The following is an 18847-nucleotide window of genomic DNA, read 5'->3' on the forward strand; positions in this document are numbered from 1 at the left end:
AAATGTTAAGCAACCTTTTTTTATATTATTTCCCCTGAAACAGAATTTCCCCCCAAATAATCACAATTATTTTGCAAGAGAAGCATAGCTATATCATTCATTAAAATCACCCCAGATAAACATATTCTGACAAAAAGATAACAAATTGACCAGATAATTGATAGATAAACAATTGTTTGTTATTAGCTACCTGACATTCATATATCCCATTCAAACATTTCCCCCACATTAATGTACATACTTTCACTTGACACAAAGCAAAACGTTTCATTACCATTGAATGTCAACAAGTGCTCCATGGCACGCCTTCAGTGTGGCTTTAGGCCGATGACGCTGAATGACAAGGCTATTGTCCAGCAGGTAAGATTCCTTACAAAGAAGAGTACTTTTAGAGACTACCTAGAGATTTTTGATACTAATCAAACTTGTTCTTAGTGTCAATCAACGGTCTTCACGTCCCTACTCAAATGAGAACAAGGACTCTGTGTTATCTGATCACTTGTTAGGTCTACCTCTCTGCTCCCTATGCCTTCCTTGATAACACTGTAAACATCTAAACCAAAGATTTTCCTTGGAACTTCACCAAGTAATTACAAAAAAAAAGACATTCTAAAGGACGTCATGTTTATCGAGTCCTAGATTGTAAAAATGGCTTTCTCATGGTCTCAGTTTCAACGTGTTAAACATCCAAGCCTCCATCAAGGCAAGTATGCAGATTGCAACAAATCCCAGTGGGTGTGTGACCTTTGGCTTTGGAATGGCTGTTTGGCCGACAAGAAAAAGAAGCAAAGTGGCACATTGACTGCTTGGAGTTCCTTAGCAGAAACACACAGAGCACCACAGTCAGGTGGGTGGAATAATGCATAACTGGTTTCCATCAAAGATAACTGCATAGCTTCATTATTCGTGTGGGCTATGGGTTGTACAGGACTGCAGTACTGCACCAATAAATCCACCTGGTTCACTGTTACTAAAGAGGGTTTAGAGGCTACCAGCATTGTTATACCAGTGGTGATGTCATCATTAGGCGCCACATAATGAAAACTGACTGACGATAAATCAGACATGCAAATATTTTCCTGAAGTGAACAAAGACCTTTTCACCATAACAGACGATGAGAGGGGTCCCATATCAGTTCATGTGAGCACATGGCTGCAGTCCTTTTGCATCCATGTCAAATTGTACAGGACGATCTCCGAATACAAACATCCTGTGTGTGGGCCTTCATCACGTGATTCTTCACTAATAATAATAAGGCACTGGTAAAGTCTTGTCTTTGGAACAATTAAAAAACAGCATCGCGTTACGCAATATCACATTGTTGGACCATTTCTTAAAAATATTCGAAGCAGGACAAGACTGGGTCCGTATCCTTCCCTTCTGAGATACCAAGGAAGGCTGGAAAGTCTTTTTGCATCGCTTACAATTGAAGCCATACCTCTTTCTCTACATTTGAAATCACATTGTAAAGTCCACCGGTTTCTGTTTTGTGGTACAGGAATGTGACTGGTTGGTATGTCTTCTCAGTACAGTAGGTTTAAGTGACAAACTCAAAGCACTGTTTAAATGTGTTCACTCATTCATTCGCTCATTCATTAATACATTCATTTATCCAGCCACCCATACCCTGACACCTCAGGATAGGGACACATATTGCACTTGACTATGAAACTTGCAGGGGCGTTCTAGTTCTAGTCCCCGTCCATCTCCCTACATTTTTCCTCCATCCATCCATCCATCCATCTCCCTCTCTCTCTAACCTCTCCATCTGTTCACCTCTCCTCCACCCCTCTCACTTCCATGCTCGCTCCCTCTGTTTTGGTCCCAGGCTCAAGGCTGCATAGCCCCTGCTGACAGGGGCTCAAGAACAGATGAGGCTATGTTTGAAACGTTTCACGGTGCGGGCCAGTTGGGGCTTCCATGGGTGGAGCTCATCTAAGCTGCACACGGTATGTGCTGATCTCCATGGATTTAAGGCTGATCTCTCCTTGGCTGGGCACTCCCTCCGATTGATGCATCAGAGACAGAGAGACCGGGTAGATGCTCTGGAATCTTAGCTCCGAAAAGAACGTCTCTGTGTCCATCTGGGAGAGAAAACACACCCGTACACACATAGATGGAGTCAGATCAAGTCCCATTCAGAGAGAGACTGAAGAGAGAGAGAATCGCGTGCTCCCGTGAGCTGTCACGTCGTCGGAAAACAAAGGTCGTGAATTGACCGACGTGTTTCCGTCCCCTCTGGATCATGTGACTTCAGAACGGCTTCAGATCGCTAGAGGGAAGGCTCCCTCCTGAAAGAGACCTTATTCAAATGTCTGTGTGTGTGTGCGCCTTGCAGTGTGCCTGATGTGGGTGTTCATGCCTGTGTGTGTGTGTGTGTGAGTGGAGGGCTTACCTTTCCACGGGTGGTGGCACACAGTAGGCCTGTGTTCCTGTTGGAGAGGCTGCAGTCAAAGCCTTTCCTGTGTAGAATCAAAGCTGCCTCGCCCGACGGCCCTCCTCCCTCCTCCTGCGGGAGAGAAAAGAGATTCTTCACACACCACAAACACACCACTGTTAGGCACACACACACACACGCACCACTGTTACACACACACACGCCACAGACACACCACTGTCACACGTACACACACACAATTCTGTTTTCCTCAACACTGGGGTTATTGTAGAGGCCTCTCTTTCACAGGTCAGCTGCATTTCCACAACCATGTTCAAGAAACGCATTCTAAGGGGAGGGGGGAATGGGAGGGGGTAGAAGTGAGGGGAGTAACAGGGGATGGAGAGGGGGGAGGATAGGATGGAGAGGAGAGAAGGGAGAAGAGAATAGAGAAAAAGAGGAGTGCAGTGGGGGTTGTACAAGTCGATCTCATCCCCTGGTGTCCACGGTTTCTGGCTCGATACACCAAGTCGTTGCCACGGTGAATAATAAGTGTAGGTAGAGGTGGTGCAGGCAGGGGCCCTGGCCTGAACCAGACCCGCTCTCTGGTTCTGAACAGTTGGCCTGGATGTCTCAGAGCACCCTCTCAATCGAAGAAAACTAATCGCTTGGTAGATCTCGTCTCCCTGTGGTGCAATTACTGCGATCTGTGACTTCAAAAGTGGCTCTGTTACAGAGTTGGCGAGGCTGCGGCCCAGCGAGGTGCCGGGTGTGCAGCTGGACCGCGGCATCCGGGGAGACGGGTACGGCTGTCTAATCAAGCCAATCATGGATGGAGCTGGCCAGGTCGATATGATCCGGGTTAACACACTGCTATTAAGACTGGAAGACAAAAACGGAAGGGATGGATGGAAAAAGGAAAAGAAAACATGCAGGAGAGAGACGAAGGGAAAGGAGGAGAGAGAGATGGAGAGAGAGCTAAAGAAAGGGATGAAGAGAGAGAACTTGAGGGAGAGAAAGGAGATAGAAGGGAGATAAAGAGAGAGAGAGAGATGAAGACAGAGACCCAGGAAGGGCAGAGACGGAGGGAGCTGGCCGGCTGTGACGTCACCTTGGCCTGGATGGTGCGGAGGTTGACCAGGTGGATGTCGCAGGGCATGGAGGAGGCCAGTGGGCTGAAGGGGGCCAGGCCCAGGGCCCCATTCTCAGGGTTCACTGCCATAGGGAGCAAGGGGTGGTTCAGGTACAGGGAGGACATGTGGCTCTGCAGGGAAGGATAGCTGACCGTCGAGGCCTTCTTTTCCTGGAGGAAAACAGAGCCGAGAGAAACACTGAGCCTTTAAACAAACGAGGACAGAGGTGTATGGATCATCTACACACACAGGACATAGATGGAGCTCTGTGTGGACAGACTATGTGTCCTACTATAGTTGTAGTTGGATCCAGTGTACAGAGTGTTCATCTGTTTGTGTACCGTGTCTCCTTGACTCCTCCCCTCTGTGTCTCCCTGACTCCTCCCCTCCACCAGCAGGCGGAAGGCGCTGGCGGTCAGCTTGTTATCCAGGACGCCCTGGCCCAGCCCTCGGTTGTCATCCTGGTTGAGGCGGCGGTCCATGATGACCTCCAGCTGACCTGGGGGGGGGGGATGGGATGTTGGAGGTCACGGGTCAGGTGTGTGGGGTTAAAACGTTAAGCTCACACTGGTTTAGTAGTCTCACAAGCTGTCACGTGATCTTACGGAAGGAAATGTGTGAGCGAGTCCACAACAGCTGGGAAAATGAATGATTGACCCACAAACCCAAACATATGGTGTTTACACACACACACCACCCATGAACCCAGATATACACACACCGGATTTAAGGCTGGCGGCTCCTAGGGACTGAGCGGTGATCAGGGTGAGTCTGGAGCTGTGGTCCTGGATGTAAGCCATGCTGGTCATGGGGTAGAAGTTGGCCTGCAGGGGCAGCTTGGCCATGGTCCTCCTGGGTTGGATCTGAGCCACACAGCACATCATTGAAATTGCCTTACATCAACTTTTAAGTCCTCCCAAATAGTTTCAATGCAACTTTTGATTAACAGGCCTATCAAACATAAAATGAAAAAAATAAAAACACAAACATGACCTTCTGATCAGGGAGAGTACAAGGAGGCTATTGATCTGGTGGCTCCACACTCTGATCTGATTCACTGGGGAGAATTGGAACTTTATCTGACTTCACTAAGCCAACCAACTTCCTTTATCTGTGGGTAGACGGTGCTCTAACAGACGGTTTGTTGTCTCGTCTTCTGGGAGCGGGGGGGTTTTGGAGAAGAAGAAAATAAAATCCCCAGCTCATGTCTGATGGGCGTTAAATCCCGGATAATCCCAGAGAGCGTGGTCAAACGACGGAAAAGTTGCAAATTGAGATTTGGAGGAAAGCAAACGGATTCTTTAGCGAAACTGTGGCGGCATGTCTAATTGGCAACACGGACACATCTGTGCAGAGCCTACTTAATGCCGTCTTAAATCATCTCATTCTGCTTTGAAGCATTTGGCATTCAATTCACAATGTTCAAACCAAACTCGGGGAGATCTTTAGTTTATTTTTTGTCTCTGTTTGGGAAAATGGCTTCATAGCCACAGCTCCTGTGTAGATTCTCTGGCGTGGATAGCCAACCCTTTCAAAGAGTCAATTAGCATCATCGTGATTCGCTTTTTCATTAACAGCTTCTGAAGTCCAGGAATTCAATCTAGAACAATCCCTCCCAGTTGTCCCCAATGACAGAGAGTGAAGCTGGTCTGTGCAGGCACGATTAGGTCAGGGCTGGAACTGGAGAGGCAGGGATGCCACGCCAGGTCACTGGGTTTGAGGTCTGTATCGGCTCTAATTCAAATGTTCTAGGGTTTCCATGGTGACTTATATCACCAGACGGGACCGGGGTGTCTTGCGTTTTTACATCAACCGACTTGGTTTCTAACCTCTATCCTTGCACGCCTACTGCACTCTCCGTACTACGCATTATGCGTTTTGAACGTTTTATTGAGTCATGTGAACTAGCTGAACGACATTACCAGTCTTTCTACAGAATATTCATTATTGTGAAGGACAGTCACTGTACATCCCCTTGAATATGTATTTAATGCACCACGCTCACCCACATGGATATACTGTAATGTAGCTGGCTACTTAAACCAGCTGAATCATCGATCTGTTGTTCAGAAGTGACAAAAGGACAGCTGTCTGATATGAACCGTATATGAGAAACACTCGAAACACTTGTACGCAATTGAGAGAGTCAAAGAAATGGGTGGAGTCCTCGCCCGTGGGCGTGTGTGTGAGTGTGTGTGAGTGTGTGTGAGTTAGTGTGTGTGAGTGTGCGTGAGTGTGTCAGACGGAGACGGGGATCCTACCTGGTAGCCATTGAGATCTGTGTAGAATCGATCCTCGCTGTCCAAGTCAGATGTTATCCTCATTGCAATTTCACGGTTGAACTCCCCCCTTATGTCCACAGTGTTGCAGATCTCTACAGCCTGGCCCTCGACACCTGGGGGGGGGGGGGGGGGGGGGAGACAGATGGGTGGGGACAGAGAGATGAAGGGAGATATATATAATATATATAGATATAGATAGATGTATGTAAAGAGAGAGCAGGAATGCGAGAGGGAAATAGAGATAGATGGATGCATGGGAGGCAGTTGGGGGGATAAAGTGGGAGAGAAATGAAGGGAGCGAGAGAGCACAGCAGGAGAAAAGAGGAAGAGGAAGTGTCTTGAAAAGATGAGATGGAGTTTCATATTCGTTTGAGACGTTTCCGATTCATGCACCATGATACAATATCTCTTATTCCAATTATTTTGATTTAGTCATATTAACTTTTTTATTTGATGTAATGCTTTGGAATCAACGTTCTGTGGTTTGGTTTGAGATTTTAATTACTGCAGTAGGTCTATGAACATGCTAATCCCTTCATGGGGATTACATTATATTTTCTGGAGATATGGGATGCAAAAGAACATTGTTTGATATCATAATACCTAACTCTAATTTAATTAATCCACGAGGAGGGTGAAGGGGTGGGGGCTCTCCTGGTTTATACACGTGCCCCAGTTGTTGAGATGAAAACGCGTGCAAACGCAAGCCCTGGGCACGGATATTTAATGTGTCGACTCATAAAAGGGAAAACAGAAATGGAAACGCAGCCTTATGGGTGGATGATGATGGGGAAGACTTCCAGGAGGACGAGTGTGAGCATGGACAACAGTCCATCGCCTGGGTAACAGCAGAGTACAGTGCATTTGATTTAGCAGTAGGGGCGGGGGGGGTCGGGTGGGGCAGTCTGGGCCAGTGGAGGTGGGCTTAATGGGGTGGGTGAACCAGCAGTGTGTCCGTGAGAGGATGCAGCTGCCTCAGGAGCAGAGCACTGCGGCTAAATGAAGCGCTGTGTGTGTGTGTGTGTGTGTGTGTGTGTGTGTGTGTATCTACAGGCTAGCCACAGTACCGGAGCACTGGAGCCAGACTGAGGAGCCTATTACAGAGATCTATGATGTGGCCCCAGACTCAGGCAGCAGCAAAGGCCCCCGCAGGAGGCCTCTCTGCAGTTGTGGCAAGACAAACACTTTTTCATCCAGAACAAGTACACACACACCTTCCCCTGCTCCACAGCAAACCTTTTGTAAGATTGCCCACTTAATCTTTTCCCCATTTCTTTACAAAAAAAGTTTCAAAACCAAGCATGATGTTGATTTTTTTGGTGGGTTTGTGTTGTAGATTCGGTCTCAGATAACTTTGCTGTCCTTCTTCATTCCAGAAATCGACATACTACCTTCCACTTGTTGGTCTTTTCTGACAGCTGTGTTTACCCCAGCGAAGCGCAAACCCAGCCGTGGATGCCACCTTACCTTGAAGGTTGTAGAGGCGGATTGTGTGAGTCAGCTGATGGAAGGTGGTGGTGATTTCTGAGAAGATGGGGCCCTGGGTCACCCTGATCACTGGAGGCTTTTTGGGAGTGAACAGCTGTAGGAGCAGGGAGAAAAGGAGGAAGAGGAGGAGAAGGAAGACAATTCAATGTGGCTGTAACCCATCCTAACGCACGCAACATTCCCAGCTCGCCATAAACCGCGAAGAGGAGAAGAGAAGAGAAAAGGACTTCTTCGAGTTCGGCTCAGCACGCAAGTGGAACAAAGCTGTCAGGGATACCTTGGCTTCCCCGTCAGGCAGAAACAAGTAGGCGCCGCTCTTGTCCCGGTTGTTAGTGGTGCCGTACCAGGCGAACTGGACCTTGATCTGGTGCTCCAAGCCGCCCTCCTTCCGTCTCAGCCTCTACAGCAGGGGATGGAGAGGCGGGTCACATGATCCATCTGCACCCCCATCACTACTACAAACAGGCTGCCTCACCCTGATGTTATGTTAGTGGTTGTGAGGTCGCTAGCAAACAAATGTTCGAGTTGTGTTTATTCTCTGAGATTTCTTTCCCGGTTACAACAACACACACACCTGAAACGGCCTTTTATTAGGGGCAGGGCTTATTTAACAATCCGATTGTGAACCACAACGACTTGTTCACACATTGAACAAGTCCAAAAACACAATAACAAACAAAGTACTACACAGCAGGCTACCTCCATGAGGCCGGTGGCAGTGGAGGTCCAGAGCTGCAGGTGGGGGTTCCGGATGCTCAGGGGGGTGGTGACGTCCTGGGGGAGCTCCGTGTTGAAGTGGTCGACGCTGACGGTGAGCTGGGAGCCCTCCTGGAGGAAGATGTAGTCCGATTTCTCAGCCACTCCGCTCAGCCCCTCCCCGAGCTGGTACACACCCAGGCCGAGCGCTGGCACTTGGGCCACGAACGACAACTAAAGAGAGAGGGACATCCATGAAAAGGAACGTTTTCAGTTTCGCTTGCTTTGCATGTTTTTTTCTATTGTAGACATAGCTTTGCATGTTTCAGTATCAAGATGAAGAACTTAATAAACAAAATGTTTTGATATGTGATATTTGGTTATGTTTTACTCACTGTTACCATGTGCAAAGTCCTGCGCTCTTACCTGGAAGGACTCTTTAGAGGCGGTTGTTGCATCCTCCCAGACAGCGCTGACCTGGGAGGGAACGGGCAGGCCGTGGGCAGTGAGCACGCGGATGTGGGGCGTGTTGACGTACACAGTGACCACCGAGGAGCGGTCCTGTTCGGTGGGGTTATAAATGACCAGCGACCTGAGGGGAAACACAAACCAGGCTGTTTGATTTGGAAACCTGATGTGTTTTGGTCGAGTGAGATGGAGATACTTTGGGGCTGGACAGTTGATCTCATGGTGGACCTTACCGAAGCTTTGCACTGATCTTCAGAACCGTCTTCCTTGGCAGCGCATCTTGAGCTGGCTGGATGTCATCCTGAGAAACACAATCATGTGGTCCAGTGGATCAACAAACACACAAGCAAACACAACACGGCACCAGTGTCAATGCCTCATCTATTCAAACCTCTTTTCTGTTTCCGACAAACATATTTCGCATTTTGCAATATCTATTTTGCATTTTCTAGCACAGATTTCTTCAATCCAGTTCATTTACTCATTCTGTCTCTTGGCAATGCAGTTTGCATTTAGGTTGGAATATTTTTTTATGCATTACAAGACCGAATGTTGCTCCTTAACAAGGAAGCCTCAAGAAGAGGTTACAGCGTTTGGAAAATTGATGTTGACTTCCTGCTTAGGCAATTTGCATATTAAAATCAGCCAATGAGCCTCCTTAAGGGACTTTGCCTGAGGTGAGAGGTAAACACTTCAAAGGTAAGCTACACACAAACACATACACAATCTACAAAACGACACACAAACACACTCTACAAAACGACACACAAACACAGAAAGCCTCTGCACGCACACACAGACACACTACGGCACGACACACGCACTCTTCATCAACATGCACACACGACAGCTTGCTGTAAAAGAAACTGACAGAAAAAAACAACAACATTTTCACCAGAAAGGCTGGCAGGTACTGGAGCACCCTAGAGAGGCCTTCATTAGTGGGGGTCTCAGCACTACATGGCATCTCTCACCATTTGTAAGAAGGAGTGGGAGGGGTCGTGACTGTACGTGTTCTTGTCCGACAGCACCAGCCAATGGGCAGAGTTCACCATCACTTGTTTCACATTCAGGATGGAGTGGAACAGCCTGAGAGCAGAATATAGTAGCAGATCCATCAGAACTAGGAAGGGGATAGGTAAGGACAGACCTGAGCAGAAACTCTGGGGATTCAGCCTCGGTACCTTGGCATCCCTACGGGTCCAGCATTGTGTTATGTTCCCACAGTGTGAGCAGTGTTAGAATGGGCTACCTGGTTCCATAGTCAACCACGACCCAGTCCTTGCCGGTCCCTGTGATGGCGTCGTGGTGCTGGAACAGACCCAGGTTCCTCCTGGCTTCACTTAGAAGCTTGTAGTTCTCTACAGCTGGGAAATCAGTTGGTTTCCCAGAATGCTTTATGCTGGCCATGGCGAGGGAGAACAGGATCTCAGCTGCCCTGGAGGAGGAAGAAAGAGACACAGAGAGAGAGAGAGAGAGAGAGAGAGAGAGAGAGAGAGAGAGAGAGAGAGAGAGAGAGAGAGAGAGAGAGAGAGAGAGAGAGAGAGAGAGAGAGAGAGAGAGAGAGAGAGAGAGAGAGAGAGAGAGAGAGAGAGAGAGAGAGAGAGAGAGAGAGAGAGAGAGAGAGAGAGAGAGAGAGAGAGAGAGAGAGAGAGAGAGAGAGAGAGAAAGAAAGAAAAACAGAAACAGTTTGTTGATAATCAAAAGCAACACAGTAGCTGGTTTACTATGAAGCCCCCCTGTCATGGCACAGCTATGGTGGAGCCACATCCTGTTCTTAAGGGGTGAAACCACAGTGGGACACATTGAAGCTGCCTCTGTAGACAGCAGCACGCCATCACACATAGCTGGACCAGATAACAGTGTTCCTGAACTACAGTGTTTCCTTTACTTTCCTCCAAAATAAACTATTTGCAAAGAGAGAGAGAAACAAGCAAAGAAAGAGAGACAGAGAGAGAGAGAGACAGAGAGAGAGAGAGAGACAGAGAGAGAGAGAGAGAGAGAGAGAGAGAGAGAGAGAGAGAGAGAGAGAGAGAGAGAGAGAGAGAGAGAGAGAGAGAGAGAGAGAGAGAGAGAGAGAGAGAGAGAGAGGGGGAAAGAATGACCTTGAAGACAGCGTCTCTCTCTCAGCCATAATGAGAGCAGACAGACATACACCCCATACTGTGCAGTCTCACACACAACTTGAAAGAAAGAAAGACAATGTCAAGACTCATTTATCTGACTGTGTGTGGAAAACCCACCTTTTGTGCCGTCAAAATGCAAATAACAACTTTGCATTTTGTTGTATACATTGACAGCATATTTCTCTGTCTATTTATGTCTATCTATGGCTATATTGTACGTATCTAAGAACACAGCCTGGTCTCTTTAGGTTTAGTCTGCTCACTGTGGTTTGTTTTGCTTATAGAACGGTCGTAGTTGTGCGAGTAGTGTGTGCGTGTGTGTGTGTGCATGTGTGCGTGTGTGTGTGTGTGTGCATGTGTGCGTGTGTGTGTGTGTGTGTGTGTGTACAGTATATCTGACTGGGCCTCCAGGCAGTAATGAGGACAGTGTCTGTGGGGTTCCACAGTGGGAGCAACCCTACACCCACACCTAGCTCTCACACAGACCCAGATCCAGGTCGCCACCTAGCCCTCACACAGACCCAGATCCAGGTCGCCACCTAGCCCACACACAGACCCAGATCCAGGTCGCCACCTAGCCCTCACACAGACCCAGATCCAGGTCGCCACCTAGCCCTCACACAGACCCAGATCCAGGTCGCCACCTAGCCCTCACACAGACCCAGATCCAGGTCGCCACCTAGCCCACACACAGACCCAGATCCAGGTCGCCACCTAGCCCTCACACAGACCCAGATCCAGGTCGCCACCTAGCCCACACACAGACCCAGATCCAGGTCGCCACCTAGCCCACACACAGACCCAGATCCAGGTCGCCACCTAGCCCACACACAGACCCAGATCCAGGTCGCCACCTAGCCCACACACAGACCCAGATCCAGGTCGCCACCTAGCCCACACACAGACCCAGATCCAGGTCGCCACCTAGCCCTCACACAGACCCAGATCCAGGTCGCCACCTAGCTCTCACACAGACCCAGATCCAGGTCGCTCCTAGCCCTCACACAGACCCAGATCCAGGTCGCTCCTAGCCCTCACACAGACCCAGATCCAGGTCGCCACCTAGCCCACCCATGCGCCCATGTGTGACTGCTCGTGTGTGCGTCTGATGGGTTGTCAGTTTGTCATTTAAAGCATGGGGATAAAACCCTCACAATAAACAGAACATTAACGACATTGTGACTGGCTCTAATCACGAACACTTGAAAATGACACACACACACACATTTCAATTTTCAATTTGCGTTTGAACTACGATAATGACACATTTTTTCATTAACGGGCATGTGTTTGATTAATTGAATCAAACATCAAAGAGCACTTCTTCTTTGTATCAAGTGTTTGTTACGTAATGACTAATCTAACAGTCTATGAAAACAGTCTGTCTGCTGGCCTGTGGCTATCCTGAGCATATCCTCATCAAGCAACGTTCTCATCTTGAATACATTTCTGTGGAGTACCCTTTACTCCACAGAAATGTTCAGCTCTACAGTCACTAAAAACTCTGGAAGTGTGCTGCTCTTCTCCTGGCTGGAGGGACGCTACCTCCTGGAGGGACATGTGACCCTCATGTACCACAGACAGCCCGTGTCAGAACCCGTTCCTGCTGTACCTGAGGTGAGATTCCAGGGTTCGGTCCAGGCGCTTGTAGAAAGGTCTGGAGGTGAAGTAGCCGCTCCAGTAGTGGTCGTCTCGATCAGCGTAGGTGAAGAAGTCTCCACTCAGCACGGGCAGGGAGGCTCCGGGGACGTCGTTGACTCCGGCGTCCGGCTGAGCCGTGGCCTGCTGCCTCAGGGCCACAAAGTAGTCTGTGACCGTGCCAAACTGGGCCTGGAACACCCACACAGGAAAGGATGTAGAGACGGTCACCAAACAGCACGTCATGTGAGGTCGTCAGATAGTTCTTATATACAGAGCTTTGGGCTTTGTAATGTGTCTAGCCAGAAGGCTAGTTCAATCATGTATTCGTTCATTCACCAATACACACCTTGACGTGTAGTTCTGGATGGGAGTTCATGTAGTCAAAGAGCTTCTGATAGTTCTGGAACTGCTGGTCCCATTCTAGAGCCTCTGTGTAGCGGAAATCGTCCCCTAGAGGCACCAGAACCACCTTAGTCCGGAAGAGCTTGGACTTCTTCCGGTACTGGTCCAGCAACATCTGGACCCTGGTGGAGGTCAGAGAACAACAATGTCAAGAAAGATCATGACATGACAGACACATTTCTGTGTAAAATATGCTTAGACAGCTGAATGCTGTGTTATCTCACTGAGGGGAAACAGGAAGGGAGGCATGGCAGCGAAACAGTGCATGGGTTTGGCTCTTAGTCACCTCTCCTGGATGTTTCCCTCCGTGATTGGCTGCGGTGGCACCCTCCAGGGGCAGCTGACCCGCCCACCCGGAAGTCGTTTAAAGTCAAACTGGCAGCAGATCTTGGGATCCGGCCCACATGTGTGGGGCACGTCGTAGCTGTAGAAGGGCATCATGTGACACAGGATATCTGTGCTGGCTTCCTGATCTGCACACAAACACAAGCTTTTTAGAGGAGTCAGGTGGCTGAGCGGTTAGGGAATCGGGCTTGTAATCTGAAGGTTGCCAGTTCGATTCCTGGCAGTGCAAAATAACGTTGTGTTCTTGGGCAAGGCACTTCACCCTACTTGCCTCGGGGGAATGTCCCTTTACTTACTGTAAGTCGCTCTGGATAAGAGCGTCTGCTAAATGACTAAATGTAAATGTAGATGAAAGGACTGTAAAGACAGTACAGAAAAACATGATAAAAATCTGTTAAGTTTGAATGAAAGAATTAGTGAATGTGAATGTATTTTTTTATGTTATTTAATCGATTCTGCTCTATGTCTAGTCTTATATTTATTAAAACAGAGTTTGTTGTGTTCCAGGCTGTTACCCATGGAATATAGACATCAAGTCATCTAATTGGGGAATGTGGACCCTCTGGCAATTGGTAGAGACAAACAAACAGAATCTGTTTCTCCCCCTCTCTTCATCTCCCTCACATCTCTTTACACGCTCTTTCTCTCTCTTTCTCTCTCTCTCTCTCTCTCTCTCTCTCTCTCTCTCTCTCTCTCTCTCTCTCTCTCTCTCTCTCTCTCTCTCTCTCTCACTCACTACACTATCTTTCTTTACACTCTCTTTTCTCTACACTACTTCCTCTCTTTCTGCACTGTACTTCCCCTCTCTTTCTCTCCGTACTCTCTCTCTCCCTACACTCGACCTCCCCTCTCTTTCTCTAAATACTCTCTCTCTCCCTACACTCTCTCTCTCTCTTTCTCTTGGTATATCTCTCTCAGTCCTCTCCCACTGTGGAGTGAATGAGAGTTCAACTCTGTGACAGCATAAAAGGAGTATAAAACGGAGAAATGATGAGATCTAATCTAGAGAGCGTGGTCTTCTGTGATTGAAGTTATCCTCTGCTCTGCAGTTAACTAACAATAACAAAACTCATAATAGATCTCCCATAATTTCTACTGGATCAGATTATAAAACTGGTCTGGCCGTGCAGCTGTCAGTGAGAGGGTGGAGAGCTCAGTAGTTGGGCCGGACAGCAGAATAATCTCCAGTCATGTGGCATCTGTGCCCAGTAGCTCTGGATACTCCATCCATACCCACAAACCAACAAAGCCTGTTGTGTTAACAATTGCCAGACATCCCACCACAGATGGTTCCTGGCTAATGTGAATTATCTCTCGTACAGTATGCCCCCCCCCCCCTCTCAAATAAAAATCTCCCCCCCGATTACAAGGTTGTGGCACCGTGGCGGTCCAAGTTGCTGTCGGCAACGCTTTCCTCACGTGGAATAGGAGGCAATCATGCTCCTGGCATCTACATGTTAAAGCGGGTTTACGATCCTCGGGCTGTTAAGAGAATGCTCGACATATTACATACTACATGCCATATGCTGCTGTCCCTCATTCTACTGCTGGAGCCTGTCACACAATCTGCTCCCCACTCCGCACACTGGTCTGTCCAACACTCAGCGACACGCAGGTCTGTTGACAACTCCACACACTGATCTGGAGCACACTGGTCCTGTATGTCCAACCCACAACACTCTGGTTTTGTACAGCACTGAACACAGTGAACACTGGAATGTGAAACATCCAAAACACAACACGTTAGACCGCACGATGACCTGAGCAGTCCCTCTGGACCAGACCTCACCACCAGGATCTGCCTGTGTAAATATGTAAACACCAGTTGAAAGCAGCACAGAAGTGGCAGGGGGAGGGAGGGAGTCCTGTGTGTTCTGATCATCACAACAAGCTCAGCCTAAGCATGTATTATCTGTTTTCTCCCCAGGGATTTGTATATACATTTCATCTCAAGTTTGTTCCCCTTTTAGTCAGCATCTTGTTTATCTTTCTGTGTGAAGTTTCTGGTCAAGGCTAATCTGAGCTCAGCCTTTTAGGGACAGTCTGTGTGTGTTTGTGTGTGTCCATGCATGTATACACGTGTGTGTGTGTGTGCATGTATGTGTGTGTCTGTGTGTGTGTGGGAGAGCACACTCCAGCTACTTGCCCCAGTTTTGTCTCCAGTAGAACTCCAAGCTTTTGCTGGAGGCGAGGTGTTTCTTCACAGAGTAGTGAACTCTTTGGATCAGCATGTTGCTAAGCCCCGCCTGTTTCAGGAGGTAAGCCTGAGTGGGCGAGTGGCCAAACGGGTCCACCGCCCAGCCCGTCACAGGCTTGACCCCTGTGGGAGGAGAGGTCAACGGTCAGGTTGCTCATCGTAGGTTATACCACACAAACAACAAATAAATATGACTTCGTTTCCACACAAAGAATGTAATGCGATGCACTTTATAAGACGGTTAAATAGGTCGCTTGATTAAGTTTTGCCCATTGTTCAAGTGCACAAGCCTCCATGGTATCCAAAGTTCTACAAACACACATGTTATAGTCTTCCCTCAGCTCCAATCCCTAACCTAGCCCAGATCTGTTACTGCACTTACCCAGATTCCTCTCCAGCCATTGGTGCCCCTCCAGCAGCTGGTCGATCAAAGCAAAGTAGTGTGAGTTGGCTTCGTCGGGCATCACCCATCCTCCAGTGGCCATCTCCAGCTGGCCCCTCTCCACCAGACTGGGCAAACGAGAACAGGACCAGACGGTGTCACCAACCCCACACGTGCCTCTCCGCCTATCTCTCCTTGTCAAATATCGGCTGTATAAGAGAACCAATCGGATTCCACACACAACCGAGTGTTTCCCTGACTGTCATAGCTTGAATGCAGAGCATGACCTCTAAGGAAAAGGCCAAGCAGATATAACTATCTATTACTCATGTCACATGATACCTTACTCCAAACCAGTCTAGGGGCCTGTGCATTCGTGATTACTCCTCTCACTATCTGATCTTAACTGTTTGATTTCCTCCTGGTGTGTGGTCTTCAGAGACACTGTAGTTACAGTGTACAGCACTTTGGAAAGCACCTCCATTTTGGGGCTTTAGTTGGCATTCACTCCCAAGCCATCTTTGGAGAAAACACATTACTTATTAGGACAGGAAACATCTTCCTCTGATTTCTGAGTCAGCCTTTTTTTCCAAGAGTCGGGGTGTTTATTTCAATAGCACACTATACAGTGTGTGTGTGTGTGTGTTTGTGTGTTTGTGTATCCCTCTGGAGACCCACAAGAAGAGCAGGACCAGCAAAACAACAACAACAAAAACAAATATGACCACTCAGCACTTCCTTAATAGAAACTTCCAAACTGCTCTTCATGGCGTTTTCCAAAAAATGTGACATTTTCAATCAAAAATGTTGTCTGTTCTCTACTACTGGACTGGTGCTGAGTGTGGTCTGACTGTCGAAATGTAATATGCATCAGTATCAATAAAGGACTATTAAAAGGACATATACTTCCATCCTCTAAATAGTTATACTTAATTGGCCTATAAAATGTTAGGATTATAAGGTGTACTGTACAACAGAAAAAAATTCAGTTTGTATGAACTACTTATGCCTTGCTTCTTTAATCATGTGCAAACTTCAATCTTAAACTTGAGACCTTGAATTCAGTCAAGTGAAATATAGAATACAAATTAAAATAGCAAGAATGCCCTTAAAGAAGTAAACAAGGAATATTGTAAAAAAAAATATGTTTCAAGTTTGCTTTTAACTCCCGGTGAATCGAATCAATAGTGAATAAATGTTTGTGTCCGATTTTTCATTTCTCTTCATCCTTCACCCAGGCCAGTTGCTACTCTTAATTGGCGTTCAGACTGGGAGCAGGAATGCTGGTTGCATTTCATACAGGGTTAGCGTGCATCTCTCAAGGCTACAGCTGCACTGCCTACCGCCTCCAATCCAGGCCCAGGGAAACGAGAGCATGGCCGATACACCATTTGTGCTCTCTCCTTGGGTCTGCTCTTTGAGACTTCCTGGGTCTGCTCTTAGAGATGGGCAGCTCTCTTCCCTTCCCTCATCTATACCGCCTAGGCATCCACCGCTCCCATCCTCTACAGAAGGACCCCACTATTACCATGCCTCCCCATTCAACACAACCTCAACACCCAAAGGAACACCCAACGAATTGACAAATTGACCTATAGAAAGAGAAAGAGTGAGTGAGAATTTGAATGAGACAGAGAGCACGGAAAGAGAGATGAAGACAGATTCGGGGGGGGGGGGGGGGGGGGGTAGTATAGAAAGAGACATGGCAAGCTGGGTCACTGGCCTTCCACAGGCCACACCAACTAATTGATTTCATGACCCCGGAACGTTTGAAGTTAGTTTAGCCAGTTAAAGCAATTCCAACCCATTACCGAGTGAGATAGGGCAGAGAATCCTTGACCTATGCTCAGAAACACAGCTGGCCATTGATTCACTCGCCTTTAAAGCATACTATTGCACTGTATTGCTGACTTTCACTCTTACGCTTACGCTGTACACAACCTTGGTTTAATGGGGAAAAAAAGTGAACAGCAGAGTGTCGTAAACCTCCAGAGGGCCATTCGTTATCCTTGCTTCCACCTTCTGGTTCTCACCACACACTCGTTATGTCAACCACACAGAGCCAGACTCACTAACGAAGAAGCCTCTTCTCAGCTGTGTTAAGTCACAACTGGTGACAAACCAACATTTTGTTCCAGTCATATCTAAAAAGACGTAACGTTTTGGTTGGATAGTTCATAAGTCGATGGCATACTGATGCTTCATAGATGCTTGAATTAACAATGAATACATGTTCAATGCCTACCCTCTTACTCTAACCATAAACAGTTGTTGCCAAAAGATACACAGCTGACTGTCGGTAAGTAGTTTCTTTCTAAAGATGACCCGAATGAAGTGCTCTCAGAATAAAGATCGTCTCTCTGAGCTCTCTGTAATATTATTTCTGTTCACCTCTTGACAGCGTCTCTCTTCTGGTCGTCGATGCTGTCCCACCACTTGGAGAAGTACGAGATCTCGGACCAGATCATCTTCCTCCTGTGGTCCTCGTGGAGCTTCACCACCATGTTGTTCAGGATGTGCTGCGTTTGGTCTCGGTAGTATTCGTCAAAGGTCTTCAGCCAGCCTGAAAGAAACAGTGACCAGACATCTCCGCTGAATGAGAAGGACATGTCCAGTGCACTGGCTCCCAAACATGCACACCTGCAGACACACACGCATGCCCATTGACTCACTTTCTATCTCACTCACCAACTCAATCATGCAGTCAATCAGTCACTATGGTTTTGTGGCTAAGTTGGGCAGTGTGGTGCTTTAAACGCCAGTCCCAGAATCACTCCCATTAGCCATTGCAGACACTACGAATGAACGCAATCACTGTGAGCAGGAAATGTGCTACATGCCACTTATTTTTCACATGAGCATATTTCCAACGAGAATCCTTCCATGCATGAATGACTTAAAGGTTCAAATAAAAACGACAAGAATTGAACTCATCGTCAGCATTCCTTCAGAGACAAATATTAGATAAGATACGGTCAGCACTAGGAATTGTCTATGTGTGTTTGTTTCTTTGTTTAGCCAGTGGAGACAGTGTAGGCAAATAGACAATTTCTTATTTGGATTAAATGAGGAATTCAAGGCAGGGGAATCTCATCCAAAAGCTTCACACACACACACACACAAACACGATAGTGTTTGTCAGCTCACACCCTCGCTTTTACTGAACTGAAGACAGTAATGGCTTCACTCACCAGTCCTCAAACAAAAGTAGTTCTATCTATCCAGGTTCATTAGGTGTCGAACATCCTATAATAATTCACTATTGACGAGACCAGACATGTTCGTGTCGAGACGAGAGCAATACCCTCA

At 47.5% G+C, this 18847-nt stretch overlaps 1 protein-coding gene across 1 annotated transcript in view; it reads right to left on the minus strand.

Annotated features, from left to right (window-relative positions):
• The window catches only part of man2a1 (mannosidase, alpha, class 2A, member 1), a 21958-nt gene continuing 3111 nt past the window's right edge, over positions 1-18847 (minus strand). Inside the window, exons 4-22 of the mRNA XM_067249868.1 lie at positions 17930-18101; positions 15539-15666; positions 15106-15279; positions 12901-13087; positions 12559-12736; positions 12184-12401; positions 9698-9883; positions 9420-9534; positions 8679-8746; positions 8404-8569; positions 7981-8211; positions 7559-7681; positions 7261-7375; positions 5773-5906; positions 4233-4374; positions 3853-4010; positions 3490-3681; positions 2397-2510; positions 1-2085 (exon numbers count right to left, since the gene is read on the minus strand). Coding sequence (XP_067105969.1) covers positions 1933-2085; positions 2397-2510; positions 3490-3681; positions 3853-4010; positions 4233-4374; positions 5773-5906; positions 7261-7375; positions 7559-7681; positions 7981-8211; positions 8404-8569; positions 8679-8746; positions 9420-9534; positions 9698-9883; positions 12184-12401; positions 12559-12736; positions 12901-13087; positions 15106-15279; positions 15539-15666; positions 17930-18101 — 2954 coding nt within the window. The 3' untranslated portion in view covers positions 1-1932. The remainder of the gene's footprint in view (positions 2086-2396; positions 2511-3489; positions 3682-3852; positions 4011-4232; positions 4375-5772; positions 5907-7260; positions 7376-7558; positions 7682-7980; positions 8212-8403; positions 8570-8678; positions 8747-9419; positions 9535-9697; positions 9884-12183; positions 12402-12558; positions 12737-12900; positions 13088-15105; positions 15280-15538; positions 15667-17929; positions 18102-18847) is intronic.

Source organism: Osmerus mordax, chromosome 14 (genome assembly GCF_038355195.1).
Source record: "Osmerus mordax isolate fOsmMor3 chromosome 14, fOsmMor3.pri, whole genome shotgun sequence".
Classification (NCBI taxonomy): Eukaryota; Metazoa; Chordata; class Actinopteri; order Osmeriformes; family Osmeridae; genus Osmerus; species Osmerus mordax.